The 22,729-nt window shown below is 44.8% G+C and overlaps 1 protein-coding gene across 1 annotated transcript in view; it reads left to right on the forward strand.

The window, feature by feature from the left end:
* Window positions 1-22,729, forward strand: part of STAB2 (stabilin 2) — a 944,658-nt gene that overhangs the window by 142,371 nt on the left and 779,558 nt on the right. The window contains exons 5-7 of the mRNA XM_078674824.1: window positions 11,209-11,278; window positions 15,878-15,973; window positions 22,411-22,530. Of these exons, the coding sequence (XP_078530950.1) occupies window positions 11,209-11,278; window positions 15,878-15,973; window positions 22,411-22,530 (286 nt within the window). The remainder of the gene's footprint in view (window positions 1-11,208; window positions 11,279-15,877; window positions 15,974-22,410; window positions 22,531-22,729) is intronic.

The raw sequence follows: 22,729 nt of genomic DNA on the forward strand, positions 1-22,729 counted from the left end.
CACTCTGGTTGCAGCATTCTGGCAAATGGAAAACTGATTACGCCAATATTCTCCTAAACTTAGTTCCAGCAAGGATTTCTTGATGTATCTCAGCCAGGGGACCCTTGCCAACCTGGCTGAGTGATAATATTGTGGAGCCCATTCCTAAATGGGCTTAACTTGTCAATGTTCAAAATGTGAAACCCATACATTATTGGGCTCAGTTTAGTGACCTCTACAAAGGGTTTTTATGCATGATCTAATCTTAAAGGTAAGAGATGGATATTCTGACCAAATTTTGTCCGCGACCATATAAATGTATTTTCTTTCGATCCCTATGATGTTGACATCAGAATGGTCCCAATGTTCTGCTCCTTAAACGTGGGCTATGATTGCTTGTGCTTTGTAAACTTCTATTGCAGGGGAGAATGGATAAGCAGAAGTGAGGTCAGCAAATCTAAAAATTGGTGAAGTCCTTTGTATTATAAGAAGGGGCTTTTGGTAATTTGTGACCTCTATGAGTTAGTCTGTGAGCCTAACCCCCAGATAATCAAATTAATTGACTCTCTCTAGGTGGTTCTCCCCAACCTCATAACTCCCCTGAAATTCTTCCTGCGAGTGAAGCATATGTACTTAGTCTTCAGGGTGTTTACTTCAAACCTCATGCATGTAGTAAAAGGTGGTAAACCTAATGAGCAGGGTTTGGAATCCCTTAAAGGATTTTGAGATAATAAAAGTATCCTCAGTAAAGAATAAGCTGGGTTTCCTCTCCCCAGCTAGTCTTGGGGCATCATTTTTACAAACAGAGAAAAAATGTATGCAACCATTGCCGAAAAGGTAGGGCAAGTACACATCCCTGCTGAACACCTTTGTTAACCCTGATTTTTTGTTGTTATTAGAAATTGGGTTCCTGGTTTACTGGGGTATAAGCCCTGGTCAAGCAGTAACCACAATCCTAGTCAGGGTAAGGCACAAGCAACCCTAAATTAACCTGTGCTTACCCTCTGGTAGCTTGGCACCGAGCAGTCATGCTCACATTTGGAAGCAATGTGTAAAGTATTTGTGCCGATCTATAGAAGGCTTAGAGGAGGGGGTTGGACTTCCTGCTCCTCAAGCTTAAAGGTAGAGAGGTTCTTCCGCCTTTGAAAGAGTGAAAGGAAGGATACGTCCTTCCAGACTGTCCATAAAGCTTCATCATTGGGTCACCCCTAACTCCTAAAGGTCAGTGTGGCACAATCATCTTCCAGGAAGCACTTCAAAGAAAAAGACCAGGAGGCATAAAGATTAAAAATCCTCCAGCATTCTCATAGGGCCATTAAATCCTGATACCTCCTTGATTTTCTTTTTAATATCATCGACCACTCCACTAATAAAGGGATACCTTGAAGAAAGCTGGAGGATTTTTAATCTTTATGCCCCATGATCATGCTCCATTTGCACACACCACTCATAAACACAACAGTAATTTTACCACCTTCACACAGGCAAAACGACCCCATACCATTCCTCCCAACACCAATCATACCTGCTAAGTGCTTCCACTTTCAGTGTGGTTCTTTTATATACAAGTATATCTTATGCAAACAAAATAAGTAATGTAAGTTGTGATTTAAAAGCACATATTTCTGGTAAATATGTCAGTTTCCTCCTTTGGTATAATTAATACTTTGTGGCAGATCGACACAGGCCCATGTTAGGTCCTCTCAAATGTGTCCAGTTGTAGAGGTGCTTTGCAGGTATAAAACTGTGTGTTTGAACACGGGCTGCGCAGCGTGGTCTGTGCTCGGGGACTTTGTGAGGTACGAGAAGGAACAGCATGACGTGGTTGCCAGAGGGCCGCCCATTAACGTCGGAGCATATAGTGGCGAGAGCACTTTCCATTGTGGCCGCTGCTGAGCTCTGAGAGTAGCGATTTGTCTAATTTTCGGGTGCTACAATTATGCCAACATAAGTCAGTAATTGTTGGATTAAAGGGTGTATTGATGGCTTTTGTCGCCCCCTCAGAACTTGTAATTGAGCGCGCTTTTGGAATCAGTGGGGCCCCTTCCCCCTGGCATCGATCACTGCGGGGAAGGGGGTCGGACTGCTCACAGTCTACCTCCGCTGCTCAACCTCTGCAGGTGTGTCTGGAGCAGTGTTTTCTAGTGGATTGCCCCCGAGGCAAGTTGATTGCCCCCCCAAGCACGGAAAATGCTTGAGCAACCCTGAGCAGGATGGCGGGGGGGACTGCTACTGTCCCTCCCACTGGTTCTTGTGGGAAAAGCAGTGATGCCAGTACCAGGGCTCATATGTATTGGACAAGGAGTTCTGGTGGAGCCAGGGTCCAGTCAGAAGAAGGTGGTTGATCGGACCTAGCTGGCCAGGGTCCAGTCAGAAGAAGGTGGCTGAGCGGACCTAGCCGGCCCTGGTGCAGATCTTGGCCAGGCAACCATTTTGCGACATCACAAAGTAAGTCTGGTGCGCCGGCCCTCACTGGGATGGAGGGATCCGGAGAGCGGTGCCAGATGGCTGCACAAGTGAGAGGGAAGTCCAGATCATCATGGTACTGCGCCCTGGTGGACAAGAGGGGTACAGGCGCTTTAGGTATGAACTCCCCTAGAGGGCTTGGAATTCCTATGGCCAGTGTTCGAGCATAGAAGGGCGTGGGGGTGTTGAGGCCTTTCCAGCACCTACATGGGACAATGAGGATCCCAGTGGAGCTCAGGAGGACCCCCAGGGACCCTTCCATGGCAAGGGGTTCTTTGGAGGGATGCAGGGGACCTGTTGGGAACTCAGTCCCCAGGAAGGGTGTTCTTGAACAAGAACTTGGAATTTGAACAGAGTCCGTGGTAGCAGGAGAAGGTGGATGGGCAGCAGGTAACATATGGGGACAAATAATTCGGTTCAGATGGTGGAGCACAGGGCTGCTCTCAGGTAAGTGTTATTAAGGATCATGGAGCCGGCAGTGCTTAATGAGGGACATGCCAGGGGTTTGGCAAGGGGCCACAGGATGCTTTGGCTATCGATGGGTACCTGCCTGGTGTGAATGACAGTGACAGCTGGGGGGGCGGGGCCTCCTCTTTAGAGGTAAAAGGAGCTGACACTGGCCTGAGGCAAGCTCACAACAAAGTGGCCATAGTCCAGAAGATGAGCAGGTGGAGGGTGAAACTCCTGACAGTGAGGAAGATAGCCCAGGTAAGAGAGGTGCATGTCAGAGCAAGAGACACATGCAGGAATTGCATGCATTGGGAAGGCAGCAAGTGACCAAGAAGAGAAGACTGCTAACACCCCTGGGGTGAGAGGCCATGAGGTAAGCAGGATGATGACTAGTGAACTTATGGGGGTTGGAATTCGGCAGGTAGAAAGAAGTGTGTCATGGCCATTTGGGATCCAGGGCATTAGGTGGCATGGGGGATTTTGAGAGGTTGCAGAAAGTAAGGTGGGAATCATGGAAGAGGTTTTTGGCGCTCAGCAGAATAGGGAATCGCATAACCAAGGCTTGGGTGCGGGGAGTCTTGGTGATGCGGTGCACGGGTAGGACTCACAAGCACAGTTCAGGGCCAGACAGAATCTGGCGGTTGGTTCGGCAGGAGAGCAGGCCCTGTCATGATACTGGCAGTGTAGAAGGGGAATAACACAGAAGGATGTATCCCAGTGGAGGACTTCACGGGGGCCGCCACCACAGCGAAGGGGAATTATGTGGTACTGCCCCATGTGAGCATAGGTGACCCTTTGGGGGGTCATTTGATGCAGATGAGCAAGGATAAGATTAGGGTAAATGGGTGTATCCATTTGTTTACATTGCTGCATAGGGACGTAGCAAGCAAAGAACGTTCAAATACAGAGGAAGGAAAGCTAGCTGAGAGGTTGAAGGTGGCCACTAACATTGATACCTGTATGGTGGTGTTCACTGTATTTTCCAGCATCTCATGTGAAGGCCCCAGAGCTGAGTGTGCCCTTATGGATGCACATTGATGTCATCAGGACAGATAGCATTAGTTTTGGTGGATTGGCATGATTAAAATCAAGCAGTTAAGGGCATGGAAGAGCAGAACACTGGCAAAATCATGGGGACATATAGACCTGGAGCTTTGGCTATAGTGCATAATCCCTACAAGACCTGCACAAGTGACATATACCTGCTGGAATTTTAACAAGGGAGCCTGTTACAGGTACCCCTGTAAGTTTCGCTATGACTGTTCAGGTGTGGTGTTAGGCACAGCAAGGAGCCACCCCTCCCCTCGGCGGGACAGGAATTGGGGATAGCAAAAGAGTGGCAGTAGAAGGCAGATATTCCAGTTACTCTGAAGGCAATGTTGCGGTAGTTGCAGAGATATCCTGACGGTGCAACAGCACCTTTCTTATGGGAGGGTTTTAATTTTGGTTTCCAACAAGCAAACAATCTGTCCAGCAAAGGGATGGAGGAGCTAGTGCGAAGAAGCTGTGGAAAGAAGTGAGCCACTGTAGGATGGCAGGGCCATTTCCAATATCTGCATTGAGGAACTCCATGGTGCCCCTGCTAGGGTTGGTGCCAAAGAACGCTCAAGGGACGTTCAGGCTGAAACATCATCTATCTAGCACTGAAGGTGCTTCTGTGAATGATTTCATCGACCAGGCGGTCAGTGTCCTATGCCAGTTTAAATGCAGCCATTCAGTTGGTGCAAAAATATGGGACAGGTGCAGAACTGAGCAAGTTGGATAATAAATCGGATATTCATCCTCCTGCCAGTGCACCCAGATGATTTCCACATGTTTGGTATGCAGTTTCAGCACTGATGCTTTGTTGACAGTTGGATGGGATGTTCAGTTGTGTGTGCTGTGTTTGAAAAATGTTGCACCTTCATGAAATGGGTGGTTAACACAATAGCATCATCAGAGCAGTTTCTTCATTACTGAGATGATTTCTTCATAGTAGGGAGAGCAGTGGTAATGGGAGAGTGTGTGAGTTTGAAGAAGACATTGAGAGGACTATATTGGTGTGGCACTGGCAGCTGAAAAAACAGAGGGACCAGCAATTACTCTGATATTTTTGGGGATTAGTGAACTGCGACTGAGGCAAAAAGTAGTGGTTGCATTTTGTATGTAGAGTGGTGGCCCAGGCGTGTTTTTTTGCAGAAGCTTTGCCTTTGTGATGCATTGGGCTGTGTAGCCACATCACAGCATTTGTTTGCCAATAAGTGAAAGTTAAAGGTCACAGTATTGTCTTTTTGGATTGTTTCCTGTTGCTTTTGGAAGGGCATCTGTGGGGATGAGTTGAGGAACCGGAAGGTGATGTTTGTGTCTGACAATGCAGCAGTGGTGCAGGTGGTGGGCAGCATGACTGCTTCTGATGCTTGGATGTTGAAGATTCTAGGAGAATTGGGCATGCTATGCTTGGAAAAGGACATCTTATTTCAAGCTAAGCCCACTGTGGACAGCTACTCTTAGAGTAGGGGTGTGCAACTGCCATATGGCTGTTGGGGTCATTATCGACATTGTTAAGTTAGCATGAACTCTGCTGCCATGATACTGCTTTTGTCCACGTTACTGCATGACTTTATTTTGCACAACTTTGTTTCTGCCTTTCACATGAGAACTGTCTGCTTTCTGCATTCTCTGCCTGTTTCTGGAATTTAGTCCGAACACACTGTGCAAGTTCGATAAACAATGCCCCTTGTTATTCTGTTCCAGCCAGTCCCTAGCACTTAGACAAAACATGCTACACAGCTGCGGCTGCTGGAAACTCGTGCTTTGATATTACGGGATTGTATGTTGGTTTAACGAACACTTGGAGAGGGACCTTTTCAGGGAAAAGAGCTATGCTGTTCCCATGATGTAAAACTACCATCTAGGCACTAAGGAATGGGGTCTGCTGACAAAGCCCATAGATCTTCCTTTATATAACAAAACTTCTTTCCAAGGAGAGGGTGGTTAGGCCTTATAGTCCTTCATCCACTATCTATATACGATAACATCCCCTTTCATAGTCTATGGATTTGCTACAATGCTAACTGTTTTAGGTTTAAGCGTTTTGCTGCTGGTAGTGGCTCGTATACTGCAATATAGAGCACTATAGTTAAAAAAAACTGAACCATAACAGTGACTCAGTCTATTCTTATTGTGGACAAGTACAAGTGAGTGAGCCAAAGGGTAGGTCTTGCTACCGCGATTCCCGAGAGAGTTGGGAGTGTTGTGTTCTGGGTTGTCTAATCATTTGTAGCTTCCTGATTATGTTGGAGAACAAATGAGACACTATAGCTAGTTGGTTGTGGGATTTCGCGTACTGAGATGGTAGGAAGGCTTAGCACCTACACACTGAGGTCCTGTTTTCCTACACAAAGTCCTGTGTATGTGCATAATCCCCGCAACACAGCTGTAGTGCTTTCACGTGAAACTAGACAGAACCCTAAGTCATAATGCAAATGCAGAAAAGGCCATCTGGTGGTTACACCCCAAAGGTCCACCCAAATTGGAGAATAATTGTAAATGAAGAGATAGCTCCTGCAGTTTATATATTAGTTCCTGGAACAAATTCTCCAAATTCCAATATCAATGCATGAGTGGTTCATTATTTTAATGATGCCCATTTTTTTCCTCCTGCTCATGTGATTAATAATAGGATTTAGAAGAATGTTTATTAAGATATATGCCTTGAGAAAGCCCTTCGCAGGATAGACTGATGGGGAAACACGTTTTGGCTGTTCATTCCCTACGCTATTTGGATTACGTGTTCTCAAAACCAATAAAATGATGAACCACTTATGCACTGATATTGGAATTTGGAGAATTTATCCCAGGAACTAATGTATAAACTGTTGGAGCTGTCTCTTCATTGATAAGCAAGCACATTGTGGGTCTGGATATTGGAGTGGCTGGTGTACGTTTCTAGTTCACAGTGGGAGAGGTTCAATGGTTTGACCCACAGTGTGGCAAAGCAGAGCCTTTGTGTTCCAGAAGACTTGATTGACAACTGAGCTGGGAAAGCATATATACTAAGGGGGAAATTCACAAGGAAGATATTCTGACAAGGCTGGAGAGATTTCATAGCATCAGGTGCCCGATGGCGCGTGGTGACAATGTGGGGTTAAGGTTGAGATGTAAGAACATGCTGATATTTATTTTGGTTAAAATAGGGAAGGGTTTATCTGCGGATACCATAGAGGGCAAGCTGGTAGTATTTGCATTATATGATGCGATGGGATTATGACCCTAGTGGAGGAGAGCTGGGCTGGAGGGTATTAGATGGCTGGTCCTGACTGCATGACAAGGTGCCCCATGTAAGGCATCCAATTTCAATCGGGGTCCTGAAGCCAATAGTAGAGCAGGCGAGAGTTGCATGCGCTTCCACCTGGAAGGTGCAGCGCTTTAGAGAACTATTCAGTTTGATGTTCTTAGGCGCCTCTAGAGTTTCAGAGTTAGTGGGTGATAAGGTAGTTTGTAGTTGGCATTGGGGACATTGTGTGATATACAAATGCTTTTACATTCTGTTTGAGGAGGTCTAAGACGAACCAGAAGGTCAGGGGGCTCCTAGTATGCTTACACCATTTGGTTGGGGAATGGGTTTGACCATTGGTTGCAGGCCTTTTTGCAGTTAAGGGGATGTGGTGAGAGCCCAATTTTCTTGCAAGAGAACAGCTTGGCAGTACGCTGCGGCAAGTTTTTAGAATGTGCTCCTGGGCTTCGTGCTTGCTGGCACTGGGCTGTGGCACTCACTTGTTTTGAATAGGAGAAGCCATGGAGGGCTTTCTGCTGTGGATGAGGAAGACAGTCTGAAGGGCTTTGGTAGATGGCGGAGCAGTTTATTGTGGAGGTGTGTTCAGCAAGAATGAACAAACAGGTTTTTTACTTAATTGGCAGGTATTCTTTGTGTTGGTGTCACCTGTGGAATATATGAATCTACAGGCACTCCTTGGTGTAGTGGGCCGGTTTGCAGGCAAAGAGGCAGTTTGGTGGCAACTAGCTGGGTCTGGAAAAAGAGGGTGCCAAGGTGCATTGGTTTGGCCTTAGTGGGATATGTTGGGGGCACCCAATGCTGGTCTTGTGGAAACACAAGGCAAAGGGGGGCAACTCGAGTTTATAGTCATTCATTTAGGGAAGAATGCTGTGAAATCCAGTGAGTTGGATTTTCTGAAGTCCATGAAGCTGGAAATGCTAAAGGTCAGCTGGATTTCCACACCTATTTTCTGGATTAGGCCTTAGAGTTTGCTGAGGGGCACACAGCAACTGGCTGAGATAAAAAAAAAAAGAGCCAGGAAGGAGCTGAATAGAGAGATTACTGGTTTCTGCAAGGTGAGAAGGGTGTGAGTGATAGCCTATCAGAGCATTCTTTTTGAGTCCCCGCATTTGTTCAGGCAGGGCAATAACTTGTATTTAGAAGGTGTGATGAGGTCACAAGAAGGGTGAATGAAAGACCATAAGAAGTTCTTGTTTGGGGAGATAGAAATGACAACTCAGTGGAGGAATTTACTGATGGAGGAGTAAGGCAAACTGTTCAGCTGATTGGGGGAATGATGCAGGGTTGTGATAATGAGCAAAGAACAATGAGGCCAAGATTTGGCGAACGGACCTGCTCCAAGAGTGGGTAAGTTCGACTAGATGGTTAATGTGGGTTCCGTGGACGAGGACCACAAGAACTCATGACATATCAAAGGTTGGATGCAGTTCAGAACTGTATGGGGGTGGAAAGCTGGGGGTACAAGTTACTTAGGGAAGGAAGGTTGGTTTAGAACCTTTTGTTAGCCCAATTGACAGGGTAGCTTGTGTGGCTCAGCCAAAGGACAGGCACTCTGCTTGCCAGTTGTGAATGAATCAGAATTTTGCACTCAAAGCAGGTGTAGGTGTGTTACAATTTTCTCCCAATCAGGAACCGAGTGCAGGCAGTGCACTTTACGCTTGAGAAGGTTGGGAGGAAGAGGAGGGAACGATTCATTGATGTGGCATCTATAGAGCAGACCACATAGTGCCAGTGAATACAGCGCCATCCGCACTTTCCTTTGTACCCACTGCTGAACTAAAACCCACCCTCGTGCATTTTGTTGGGGGTTCACAGTAGTGTTTTGTTGGATGGTTTTGTTGTTGATGTGTACTGATGTAGCTGAAGGGCAAGCGGAGGAAGGGAAACTGTTTCGCGGATAGGGGAAAAGATTGGAGGGTGTAAGAATGAGTAATAAATAATGGAACCAGGATCTGGGACCAGGACAAGGGCCTGGTCCAAGAGCAGGTAGGCTTGGTAAGATAGTTAATATGGGTTCTGGTGCAAGGACTACAAGGACTCATGGAATTTCAAAGGTTGTGTGCAATTAGGAGTTTGGGGAGGTTGGGATTTTGGAGTTAGGAGTTGCTTATGGGAGACTAGTTAGTTTAGAACCTTTTGTTAGCCCAGTTGACAGGGTAGCTTGTGAGTTTCAGGGGCCGTGCTAGATACTCTGCTTGCTGCCAATTGTAAAAAAGCAGACTTTTGCACTAAAAGCAAGTGGTGTGGTGTGATCATTACCTCCCAGTTGTGCTCATTTTGGTAAACTATTTGGGGATACATGGAGATAACCAACCTACCCCAGTTAAGCAACTGACAAAAGCATTATTTCCTCAAGTGCTTTGGAAAAGAGTGACTCAAATCTTCCATAACATTTCATTCACATACCACGTGAAGGAAGGTTTACTTTTCAAAATGCCGGCTTCCTGTGACCTACCCTAGAAGCTAGGCGGCCATCTACTTTTCTATCAGCAACCATGGTATCAGACTAGATGCATCTTGTGGTCTCTCACGGAGGCCGCAGAAATGAGCAATGTTACCAAGAAGGGTGAACCCAATTTACTTCACTGGGACCTGGGTATATAGCAGTACATTTAGAACAGTGGTCCAAGTATACGATTGTATAAAAGAATCACACAGTTATAATAAGTTACACAACAATTCAACAGAACATATTATTCTTGATGTGCAGTGTTGTTTAATCACACTGTACAACTAATAGTTTATTATATTAGCTGATACTTTAAAGTCAGTGCCCCAGGGAGGAAGGGTGGGGGTATGTTTAATGAAGTGAGGATAAGGAAGTGAGTGAAACAGGGTGTAATTCACATAATCAATTACTTTACAGCACAAAATTGGGCTCATACAAGAGCCAGGTCATTCACATAGGGTACAGCTGTTAGATAGCCATGGTTTTGTACAAAGGTCACAGTGTTGAATCTCTGTTGATCAATCTGGCTAATGTAGGAGATGTCAACGTTTCGACCCCTAGTAGTGGTAGGTAAGTGTATCCCTTACGTCGGGGTCTTCCTCAGGTATGGACCGAGACGTTTCCAGACAACAGGAGAACGACTGAGTACGGAGCAATCTTGCCCGACGTCATTGCTTCACAAGGATTCTAATCATTCTGGGACCAGCAGACTAACCCTGATTGGCCCAATTTTAATTCAGACATTGATGAGCATACCCACAAGGGACTGCTCTCTCTCACTACGGTTGGGCCATTGATGGTAACCTGCCCCCACTCCCCCTCCAACACTTCTGTCCTGAGGAAGACCCCCACGTAAGGGACACACTTACCTACCAATACTAGAGGTCGAAACGTTGACATCTGCATTAGCCAGCTTGATCAACAGCCATTCAACACTGTGACTTTTGTTTAAAACCATGGCTATCTAAGAGTTGTACCCTATGTGAATGACCTGGCTCTTGTATGAGCCCACTTTTGGGCTGTAAAGTAATTGATTACGTGAATTACACACTGTTTCACCCACTTCCTTATCCTCACTTCATTCACCATACCCCCACCCTTCCTCCCTGGGGCACTGACTTTAAAGCATCAGCTAATGTAATGAACTATTGGTTGTACAGTGTGATTAAACAACACTGCACATCAAGAATAATATGTTCTGTTGAATTTTTGTGTAACTCATTATAACTGTGTGGTTCTTTTATACAAGCGTATACTGGGGTAGCTATGAGCAAAGCATGCTGAAGGCTCAATTCCCTTATTTATCTGGACCCTGCAGAGCACAAATGTCGGCTTGACAAACAACCAAGTTGTATTTAGTTGTGTGTTTACACTCTGAAGCTGCAAACCAAATGACCTCATTTATTCGTCCCGACACCATACCTATTGTTTGGGAATCCTTTTATTCACACAGCTCCACACTCTACAACTGTAACCCACCACCCCTATGCATAAAGGGTCTGAAATCTTCATGGTAAACCATAATATGCTTTTTTTGTTGTGTGTCCGTAATATTTGGAAGTCTTATGTCAAGATTTACCTCCTGCAGGAAGGATTTGGTGGTACCGCGTGTGAAATGTGCTCTGAGGACAATTTATATGGAGAAAACTGCCGTTCAGGTAGGTTTCACTTGTTTTCCTTTTTATGTTTAAACATTTGTACATTTATTAGCACCAGTGCTTAATGTGAGCAGGTGGTTTCCACTGCTTGGCACCAGAACTTAGTTGTCAAACCCACACTTATGTCCGCTGCCACATGATGGCATTGTTTGTCGAATTTAGAGAAGAGCAGAATAACAGTTTATTATTAATATAATATATACTAAAAATGCCTAATAGCTGCCTCCCAAGCCATTCTTAAAGCTGTAGCTTTCAGGAACACTTGATGAAGCAGTTTCTCTTACACACGTTCATCCCTTTTTCAGTCGATCTCACATACTTACACTCATAAACATTTTAGTTTCTCTCACCCCATCAACACATTGCACACTCATTTGTCTTTCTCATACAGGTGTAATGTAATACTGAGTATCTACATTGTAACGCATTTTCTCCAGAATAGAAAAAGTTTCTGTTGGCCGTGCTTTGGTCTTTATTTATATAGCACAGAATTGAGTATCCCTATTTTTTCTTTGCACGTTGCTGCCCTGTTGCCTCTTCTCATCTCACCTTCTCCACTGAATCATTGGACTCAGGTGATCCCATTGGCTCTCAGGCTCATCTGACGGAGTTCCTCTTCTAGAACGTGTATCCTTCTTGCGGTTTATCTAACCTCTGAGTCCGTCCTCACAGGGTGGCCAGTTGGATGTCCAGATAAATATTGGAGGCAATAAGGCCTTCTTACACACGTCAAACACAAGGAGATGATGGACGGCGTGATGAAACCTTTCAGACACTCACCCCCAGTCACAGATCTGGGTTGAATCCATCACCCCAAAACCGGTCATAGGATGATTCTTTCTGGCTCAGTGAAGACCTGGCTTGGCAGTTCGTGCTGGACTGTTCCCATGAGGCGCAGGGTCATGACTGATTTGCATATGGCTGGGTCTGAACAGAGGTGGCGAAGTGAGCTAAAGAACGATGATGGATTCAACCCAGATCTGTGACTGGAAGTGAGTGTCTGAAAAGTTTTAGTGCTCCGTCCATCATCTCCTTGTGTTTGCTTTGTTCACCCTGAGTTGGCTGGGTATGCCCAGACGTGGGTCCCTTGCTCACTTTGCCACTGGATTCAAGCTAGCCTGGCTGAAAAGGGGTGTGACCCCGCAACCGGTCCCATGATGCTTGTTTCCGGTTCAGTGAAGACCTGGCTTGGCAATTCAGGCTGGACTGTTCCCATGAGGCACAGGGTCAAGACTGATTTGCATATGACTGGGTCTGAACAGAGGTGGCGAAGTGAGCTAAAGAACGATGATGGGTTCAACCCAGATCTGTGACTGGGGTGAGTGTCTGAAAAGTTTTAGCGCTCCGTCCATCATCTCCTTGTGTTTGCTTTGTGTGCCCTATGTTGGCAGGGTATGCCCAGACATGGGTCCCTTACTCACTTTGCCACTGAATTCAAGCTAGCCTGGCTGAAAAGGGGTGTTACCCTGCAACCGGTCCCAGGATGCTTGTTTCCGGTTACGTGAAGACCTGGCTTGGCAGTTCAGGATCAATCAATCAATCAATCATAGCATTTGTAAAGCGCACTACATACCGGTGAGGGTCTCAAGGCGCTAGGGGGGGGGGGCGCTGCTACTGTTCAAAGAGCCAGGTCTTGAGGAGTCTCCTGGAGGTTAGGAGGTCTTCAGTGTGCCGTAGGTGAATGGGGAGGGTGTTCCACGTCTTGGCGGCAAGGTGGGAGAATGAGCTGCCGCCGGCGGTCACTCTTTTGAGGCGGGGGACAGTGGCAAGGGCGCGGTCTGCTGAGCAGAGCTGGCGAGATGGGGTGTAGAGGATGGACTGTTCCCATGAGGCTCAGGGTCAAGCCTGATTTGCATATGGCTGGGTCTGAACTGAGGTGGCGAAGAGAGCTAAAGAACGATGATGGATTCAACCCAGATCTGTGACTGAGGGTGAGTGTCTGAAAAGTTTCAGTGCTTCATCAATCATCTCCTTGTGTTTGCTTTGTTTGCCCTAAGTTAGCATGGTATGCCCAGACGTGGGTCCCTTGCTCACTTTGCCACTGGATTGAAGAGGGGTGTCATCCCAAAACCGTTCCCAGGATGCTTGTTTCCGGTTCAGTGAAGACCTGGCTTGGCAGTTCGGGTTGGACTTTTCCCATGAGGCACAGGGTCAAGACTGATTTGCATATGGCTGGGTCTGAAGTGAGGTGGCGAAGGGAGCTAAAGAACGATGATGGATTCAACCCAGATCTGTGATTGGGGGTGAGTGTCTAAAAAGGTTCAGCGCTCCGTCCATCATCTCCTTGCGTTTGCTTCTCACACATGTGCCTTTCCTGTCTGGGATTGCTAGGGCCTGAATAAGGCTAAGTCCCTGAACACATGCTCTGGTCTTCTCTCTCATTGACCTTTCCTTCAACCAAACTCTTGCCCATCCGTTGCTTGTTGTATAACCTAAATTAATTTCGCCCAGAGTCTCAGGTAAAGCCCTCTCTATTGGTTCCTTCACGTCACATATAGTTGTGCTATAATCACTCTCAGGAGTCCCTGGAGACCCAGGTAATTGTGGTCTCCTGTTGTTTGGGTTGCTCCCTGCCCCTCCTGGGTGGGTTCCTCAGAGAATATATTAGGGTGGGTGTATAATTTCTGTTCCTGTGGATTGTTCATTTGACACTCCTAAGTGGACTCGTCACACCATATAGCATGTTCAGGGTAGCTACCTTCCCCAGGTTATTGCAGACACTGTCTCCAGTCGTGGAATTTTGTGCAACTGCCACATGCATTCTGAGTGTTGCAGTCCTGTTTTACTTCAATTGAACTAATAAAACAAGGACACCTGAAAAAAATAAATTGTAGGTGAAAGGTTCAACACTGGAAACCGTGTCCGCAGTAACCTAGGGTTAGGTTACTACCCCAAGTATGTTGTATAATGTCAGTCCCCTGGATTGTTCCCTTCCACTCTCAGGGGACTTTTCAGACCTTATAGCATGGATGGTTATATAATTCCGATTCTTATGGGTTGCTCCGTTGACACTCCTCTGGTGAGGTCTCAGAGAACATACGTGAAACATATGTGAAATTCACGTATTTTGCCTTTGAGTACTTAGGCACATTTGTATGTAATTATACACAATGCAAATCCGTCATTTAGCACGATATTTTAGCACAAATGTGCCAGCTGACCCATTTTTGATAAATTTTTTCAAAAAAGTATTGGAAAAAACATCAATGCCTAGAACAACAACCACTTGCGTTCTCATTGTTCACGTTATTCCTGTGCAAGAATTTTGCCACAAACTGCATACATACACAACGTGATGTAGTGGTGTCATTTCTTGGATTGCTCATAATAAGCATAATGTGAAATTCCTAAAATTATGTGAATTACTTTGCGTACTAAAAACTTCCTCCAGGCCTAACTTTCTACTGCCTTTTTCCAGTGGTGTCTCCTCTGCCACTTCTGTTAGGATTCCTTAGACCACATATCATGGTTGTTTGATTCAACAGATGAAAACAAAAAGTGATGGATCCTACGCTTACATTTCTCTCAGCAATTACATATTATTTTACCCACTGTGCCAATACTGAATCACATCTTGCTCCAGTAGGAACAGTCCAGCCCCAAAATGCCTTGTCAGGTCCCCTCTTAATTGGAAAAGAAACAATGTAAGGCAGGTTTTGGAATATTTGGGCCTCATGAGTGAGGTGCACACAGCTTTATTATTATGGCACATTGAAAATAGGATCCAAGGTTAGGCAACCCAAAGCACTTAGGGAATTACACTTAGGAATGCTTGAATTAATCTCAGACAGGTAAACACCAGGGGCCATATTACAGGCGTTTGCCCCCTCTTTATGTGAGCTCGTGGCACTTTGGTATCACAGAAGGGGCTACAGATGCTTGTGCTGCTTCTTCTGTAATACAGATAGAGCTGGCACACATACAGCACCAGCGCAATAATTAGAGGGTGTTCCCTGATTTGCATGGGGGCATAGCCCCATGCAAATGAGGGAATCATTTTGCCTCTGCGCCGTCTTACCGGAATAGGCGCAGTGGCAAACATGCCTTTAGAAGGTGCACTGAAAGTGAGCCACAAAAAGGGGGCACACTTTCAGTGCGCCTTCTAAAGGCAGACCTCTAAAGGGATGAAAGTGGGGTCTCATGGACTCCCCAGACATCCCCTTGCAGGCGGGTGCAGTCACTTAATGCACCCGCCTGCAAGTGCATCTGTAATACCTTTTAAAAGTGCAGGCGGGTTGACGCCTCCACAGAGAAACACACAGCAGCTTTTAAAAAGATGCTACGTATTTCTCTTGAATGCACTGTCCTGGGGGCAGTGCGAGTTCACTGCTGCCCCAAGGGCAGCTCATTCTCCCTATTAGGGCACATTTTCCAAGTTTGGACCCAGCGCACCTGCTTCTGCATTATGGGCCTGGGTGAACAAAACAGTGATAATAATCCCCAAAGCACACTTCAGCCTTTTGTGAATCATCAAAAATGCAATTGTGTGAATTTACCCTCACGTCACAAGGGATTATTAGGTATTGGGGCCAACAAATTAGCACAAATAAACAAATATTCTAATATAATGCCTTACAAAAAAATCTCTTCTGTTTTCAGTTTGTGACTGCGTCCATGGAACATGTAATAATGGCATACATGGAGATGGGACTTGTGACTGTTTCTCTGCATACGGTGGCTCTAAATGTGATGAGCGTAAGTACCCAATTAAAACCGAGTATAAATGTAAGGGAAGCAAGCATTCTAACCAGATGTATAAAACACATAATTCTAATTCTTTCTATTCCTCCTTCTTACTATCTGGGAGAGACCAATATTCATAATACAGATCCAGAAAAAGCAGAAAAGAAAAAGTGATATAGTAAGAACCGTATTTCATCAACCACCTTGTTCATTGATTTTTTCAATAGCTGACAGTTCCCTGAGACCCCTTCAGGGCCCTACATTGAAAACCAACAATGGTAAAAAGAGAAATACAATTGCTAACTATAAAAGGATTATATGAACACACTAATGAAAATATAAATTTGAGAAGATGTAAAAATGTTAATGTTAATGTTAATTGCATTTGTAAATCGCTGCTGCTGCCTGAAGGTGTCCTGGCGCTGAGGTGAAGACCTACTGGAGATTTGGGAAATTGTGTGTATTACGAGCTAGTTGGTGAAGAGCCAGGTTTTTAACACTTTCCTAAAGGCCATAAGATTGGTCATGCTTCTCAGATGTAGTGGAAGCGTGTTCCACGCCTTGGCTGCATTGGCAGTGAAACTTCTGCCATCCCAGTTAGCTTTTTTTACCTGTGGCATTGCCACAAGTTTAGCATCTGATGACCGGAGTGTTCTTTTTGGTGAGTCCCAGCAGAGTTGTCGCTTTAGAAAGTCCGGCCCTGATCCATGCAGGGCCTTGAAAGCCAGACACAGGGCCTTAAATTGGGTGCGCCTTCTGACTGGTAGCCAATGGAGTTTTTTTATGGATGTTGTGATTGATGCATACGTAGGAGTTCCTGTAAGTAGTATGGCGGTTGCGTTCTGCAGCATTTGTAATTTGTTCATGGATCCCTCTTGAAGCTTAAGATAAAGACCATTGCAGTAGTCCAGTTTGGACATTACTAATGCTGTGACCACCGTTTGTTGTGCATCCTTAGGAAGTAGGGGCATTATTTTTTTACATGTTCTGATAATGAACGAGGTGGTAGATGTCACTGAATTAACCTGGTATTTAAAGCTAAGAATATTGTCAATCCAAACTCCCAGGTTCTTCACCTTCCTGGTCGGGGATGGCAGTGGGCCTAGGGAGTTAGGCCAGCAGTTTGAGGTACAACAAGTGGGATTGTTGCCAAAAAGCACAACCTCCGTCTTTTTTGAGTTTAGCTTTAGGCAGTTCCGTGCCATCCAGTTACTCACTGCATACATGTAGTCCTGTAGTCTGGATGCGGTGTCGCGTAGCATTTCAGGTCGAATTGTGACCACTATTTGGGTGTCATCGGCATAGGACGTGAGATTAGAACCAAATGTAAAAATTTAACTCTTTGCCAACACCAGGCCTTTTTAGGTCTTGGCTACAGACAGCCTCTTGCTTAAGATTAGATGGATCTGTTATCTATGTCATTTCTGTGCTCCCGATTAGATGGCTTTTTGCTCTATCTTTATGTTTTTCGCACCCAGGATCATTTGTCTCTGAAGGTGGTTTGATTGGTTGTTGTGTTCTACTGCTGAGATCAGATCTGACATTGCTGCGCATGTGAGCAACTATTTCGTCTCCCTCTTTCTACCTGCTCCACTTTTCCCTCTTGTTACCCCATACAGCTTTCATTCATCCCCATAATTTATATCTCTCTATCCCCATTCCTCATTTTTCACTACCCACTGTGCTATCGGTGGGTAGCCGTCTTAAAAAATCCTTTGACCATTCAAACTTGACCACCTGCATGTATGCATTGCATCTTCTTTACCTTTTGATTCATTTTTAACAAATCCCTTTCAAAGATTGCTGTTGAAGATGCATGTGCATCCACAGCAGCCATCGTTGAAAGGGGTTTGATAAAATATTATAAGATGCTTTCAAAAATGGCCTCCCAAGACACATATGGATGCTATCTTTGAATGCATTTAGTAGTACATCCCACTAAAGATGGCCGCCACTTATGCATGCACATTTGTAGCGACTTTCTAAGACAAAAGGCAATAGATTTCACAGCCGAGACCTATAGACTTAGAAAGTGTTCCTTTTAGTTGTATGTACATTTGTATTTCATAAGCAGCACTTTTCAATGGAAGGTTTACTTGCTGGGTGAAATTGGGCCCTTAAGGATTTCACATTTTGTTCACTGCGCCAGAGTTCACATAGATGTATTGTTACTTTTTGTGTTAAAAAGTACAGTTGTATGGCAGCATCAGTTCACCAAAATCAATAGGATAACTAAAGTAACCTCACTTCGACCCCAGACTACTACTGTAGATGATGTAACATTATATGGCCTTTGACCACCAATGGCATCACAAGATGTGGCCATCACAAGACCTCTTACTAGAAGTGTTACATTTATAACATTGCTTCATTATTTTTAGGCGTGGCAAGGAGTTGATTTGTTAGTGTCATGTCTTTCAGAAGAAAAGGAGTGGTAGAGCAAGATGGGCATCTACTGGAAGAGAATCCAGGTTTGCCAATAGAATGAAACGAGTGCAGGAGTAGTTGACCAGATTTATTTTTCCAATTACTGAACGAGCAGTCAATGTCTAGAAAGCTATTTGGAGACCAAAAGTAGACCATTCACTCCATCGATGAGGGAGAGCACTAGATCTTGAGCACTGACCAGATATTCTCAGAGGCTGTGAGATATTCGATCCCAAAGAGCAGGTGTATTGGCAGCAAGGAATCTTGGATAACTTTCCTAAGGGTGTTTTCAAGGAGAGGTTAGACTCAAGAGTAAATTCTCACGTGAAATAAACCAATGAAGATTGGTGAGATGAACTGTGTTACAACGCAGTATAGAAGCTCAGACATGCCTTGTAGATGGTTATAGTAGATTTATTCTTGTGGTAATCTTATAGGCTCACAGTTACAAAGATCCATGGTAAAGCCTGGAATTGCCTGGAAATGCCCCACCAGGAGCAGGGTCCTCTCTGCTCAGCCCTTCACACCAACTGATTCTCTGCTACATACAAACCAACCCCAACATTCCAAGTGACCTCACCACAGGCTGAGCAGAAAGGCAAAGAACCACAGTGGGGAGACTGCATAAGTAATAAGCACATTACAACACACTGCATTAACCAGCGATGGCCAGGTAAAGGTGAGTCACTAGAATCAAAGCAGAGGAATTTAGTTTTTGTCATCTTCTATTTCGGGAAGTAGCCTATTAATTTGATTACTTCTGAGCACCTAGGAGGCCGTTTAGCAAACAAAGGGTGTGCAGGGTAGACTCCCACACATACAAAGATTGGTGTAATGAGTATAGTAACCTATGTCCTTGCCATTATCTGATAACATTTATCCAAGTCATTTCATATAAAGATGAAAAGGGTGAGAGCTAGTATCCAATGCAAGACTGAGCAGAATAAGTCAATTCAATTCAATTCAAAAAGTCTTTATTTCGATTTTTTTCAATCATAAAAGACAGTTACAGCCTTGGCCATTTTCAAAAAAAATAAAAAGAATAATTTTTACAATTTAAAATTTTAAAATTACCCTTCATTGACAGCTAGTAAAATCCACAGTTCGTCACTTCAACTCTCAATTAACAATTGTTGGCCTACCGCCAAACATAAAACCCATAGATTACAGTCATTAAATAAGTTATGTTAAAAAGAAGAAAAAAAAAGGAACATGGATATATAATTCATTTCATTCTTAAAAAAAATATTTTAAAATTCATCACTAGGTACATTAATCACTAAGAACATTTTACAGTCTCAGGTATCATAGGCCGAAATTACTGTAGGCTCATTTTACGGGCCCGAATTATCCACATCCGGTGGAGGAATTTAGCTATGGCTATAACTACGGCTTGGGAGTTGTCAGTTCGTAAAATCCTGACAGCCTCACAACCGGTTTTGAGACCTAACTGGACACAAATAGGTTTTAACCAAGATCTCCTAGGTACCTTATATTCTGGACAGGCAAAGAGAACGTGCCCAATGACTTCCCGCTGATCGGGACAAAAGGGACAGGCCGAACCTTGTCCCCCACGCCATTTTGCAGTGAGAGCATTTAGTGGTAATGTCCCCACCCTAATCTGATGATATTTCTTCCTGTCCCCTGGGATGGTAATCCAGTCCCAATAAGCCTCAAATGCCGGAGAATGCTTAAGTTCTAGAAAATCTGCCGTAAAAGATGGTTCAATACAGCGGCCAAATCTCTTTGCCTCCAGCATGTTCCAGTACAGGTCTCGAAATGTTTTTCTAGGTGGAAAAGGATTCCCTACTGGGTCATCCCACAATGGTAATAATCCCATAGCCTTGTATATTGCTTTTAGCTCCTTCATCCATAGTATTTTATGGGCCTTATCGGAGTCTCTCACCTCGAGGAAGGCCCGTGCATACTGGGAGAGTTCTGGGGTGACCCATAATCTCCTCCAGTAGGCAACCGATCTGTATCTGGCCATATCCTCGAGGCCATGAGACCCTAGATCATAGTGGAGAGGGATCAATGGAGTGGAAGCCGGTAAGCCTGTGATGTTGCGCAAACATTTATTTTGCGCACCCGTCAGCCTTTTTAAGTTTCTGAGCCCCCACAGTTCCGCCCCATAAAGAACTGCTGCTCCAACTTTGGCGTCGTAAATCTTTAAAACCGGGGTTATTGGCCTGGTATGAGATAAGTAACATTCCTTAGTGAGTGCTCCTGTCAATTGTGCGTGCTTCGTGACCAGCTGGTTGGTGTGCTGATTCCAGTCTAATTTGGATGATAAGGTTATGCCCAGATAATTAAATACTTGGGTCTGCTCCAGTTGAACCCCATCCATAACCACCTTCCCTCAGGCGTATTTATTTTTGTGTAGGACCATGAACTTTGTCTTAGATGTATTAATGGTCATTACAGAAAGCTTCAAAGACTCCAACGGTCTTTTGGAGGCCCTACTGTGTCTTCGAAATCAATAGCGTGTCGTCAGCAAACATCAACAGAGGGATCAGCTTGCCATCCAACTTGGGGGAATCGGTTGGTTGCTGTTCAAAATAGCTGATCACCCTGTTGATGTATAGTGAGAAGAGTGTAGGGGCAAGTACACACCCTTGGCGTACCCCCCTTGCGATAGGGAATTTATCAGTTACACTTCCCTGCTGGTTCCAGCGGACTCGGGCAAAATTATCTTCATGCAATCTGATTAGGAGTGACAGGATATCCAATGGGATGCCCTGTTCTTGTAAGGCTGCCCACAGCTTAGTACGAGGCACCAAATCAAACACTGATTTAAGATCAACGAAAGCTGCAAAGAGCATACCCCCCCCCAGTAACACTACACGCCAATATAATAAAACAAATCTAAAACTTGGTCAATCGTACTGGTATGGCTACGAAACCCTGCCTGTAGAGGGGACAAAATATCGTTTTCCTCTATCCAGCCCTGAATACGCTGCAGTAAGAAAGAGCCTTGCCACTACATTTTGTGTGCAAGCAATAAGGCTAATTGGCCTGTAGTTTCCTGGGTCCGAGCACTCCCCTTTTTGAAGATTGGGATAATCACGGCACCCTTCCAGGACTCTGGTATTGGTGAGCCCATTGCAATGCCATTAGCTAGCAGGTGGATGTAAGAGGCCCAGAGATCCTTGTCATGCATAAAAAGGTCTGCTGGAACGGAGTCCAGGCCTGGTGCCCTAGCTTTTGGGATATTGTTCAAAGTTTTAATGATATCAGCTTTGGTGAAGGAAAGGTGATTTGCGCCCTCAATTGCTTTTAGAAGAGCCTCACGCTCTTCTCCCTCCTCGTCCACAGCGGCAAACTGGGACGCATAGTGAGAGACCCAAGCATTTGGTGAAACATAATTAGTAGGTTCACCCCTTTTAATCCCCCTACCCCATTTGACCATATCCCAAAAGGGGCACATAGATCTTTCTTTGCTAGCACTCAGGAGCTCCCTCCAGTATTCATTGTCCCAGTCACTTTTTGCCTTAAGTTGCGTTTTTTTATACATGACTCGTCTAAATGTTGTAAAATGTCATATGCATGTGTGCAACCCTAATCGCTCCACTTTTTTTATATGTAATCTTGAGTGAGTATGTAACTTGTCAATATGTATCTCTCACCACGAGTAACTAACTGTAGTAGATATAAGTAGTGTCACCTACTACCATGTACTCTGAATTCCTTATGTACCTTACGTCACTCTATTGTAAGGCACTCTGGGTAAGGTGCGTGCTATATAAAAATGCATAAATAATAATAATAAATAGTACCTTCAAGCCCTCAGCTGTGTATGCGTCACTGCTTTGGATGAGCTAACCAATGGCCTAAAGTCTGGAGTCTGTGTGTAGCAGGGCTTAACCGGTGTGTGAAGGCAACATTTCTGTAATTCAGCTCTTGCTTAACAATTTACCACTCTTGTAGAGTCCTGGTGAGGGTTTAAAGGGGTCTTTGCAATTGCCTTTCAGTGTATGCCTTCCTTCTAACTCTTTCTTTTGCTCACACTGTCTCTGTTCTAGCGGAACCTGCGTGTCGAGTTGTGCAGTGCCCAGAAACTGCCAGGTGCATAAAATACAGCTCAGGACTAACTGGATGCAAGTGCCTGCCCAACTACAAGGGGAACGGAAGAACATGTGAACGTAAGCTGTGTGACAAAACCAAAACTCTCTCCTCAGGAGGAGCGTACTTGCTAATAAATGTTGCAACTGTATTTGGATGTCAGCCCAAAAAGCTAATGGACTCAGTGGGTCACTAAACAATGTGTTTGTGTCCACGGAAGTGCCCGCTCCAATCGCAAACAAAATTGATTTATTTTGTTATAATTGTCCAACCATTCCC

This window comes from Lissotriton helveticus, chromosome 1_1 (genome assembly GCF_964261635.1).
Source record: "Lissotriton helveticus chromosome 1_1, aLisHel1.1, whole genome shotgun sequence".
Taxonomy (NCBI): domain Eukaryota; kingdom Metazoa; phylum Chordata; class Amphibia; order Caudata; family Salamandridae; genus Lissotriton; species Lissotriton helveticus.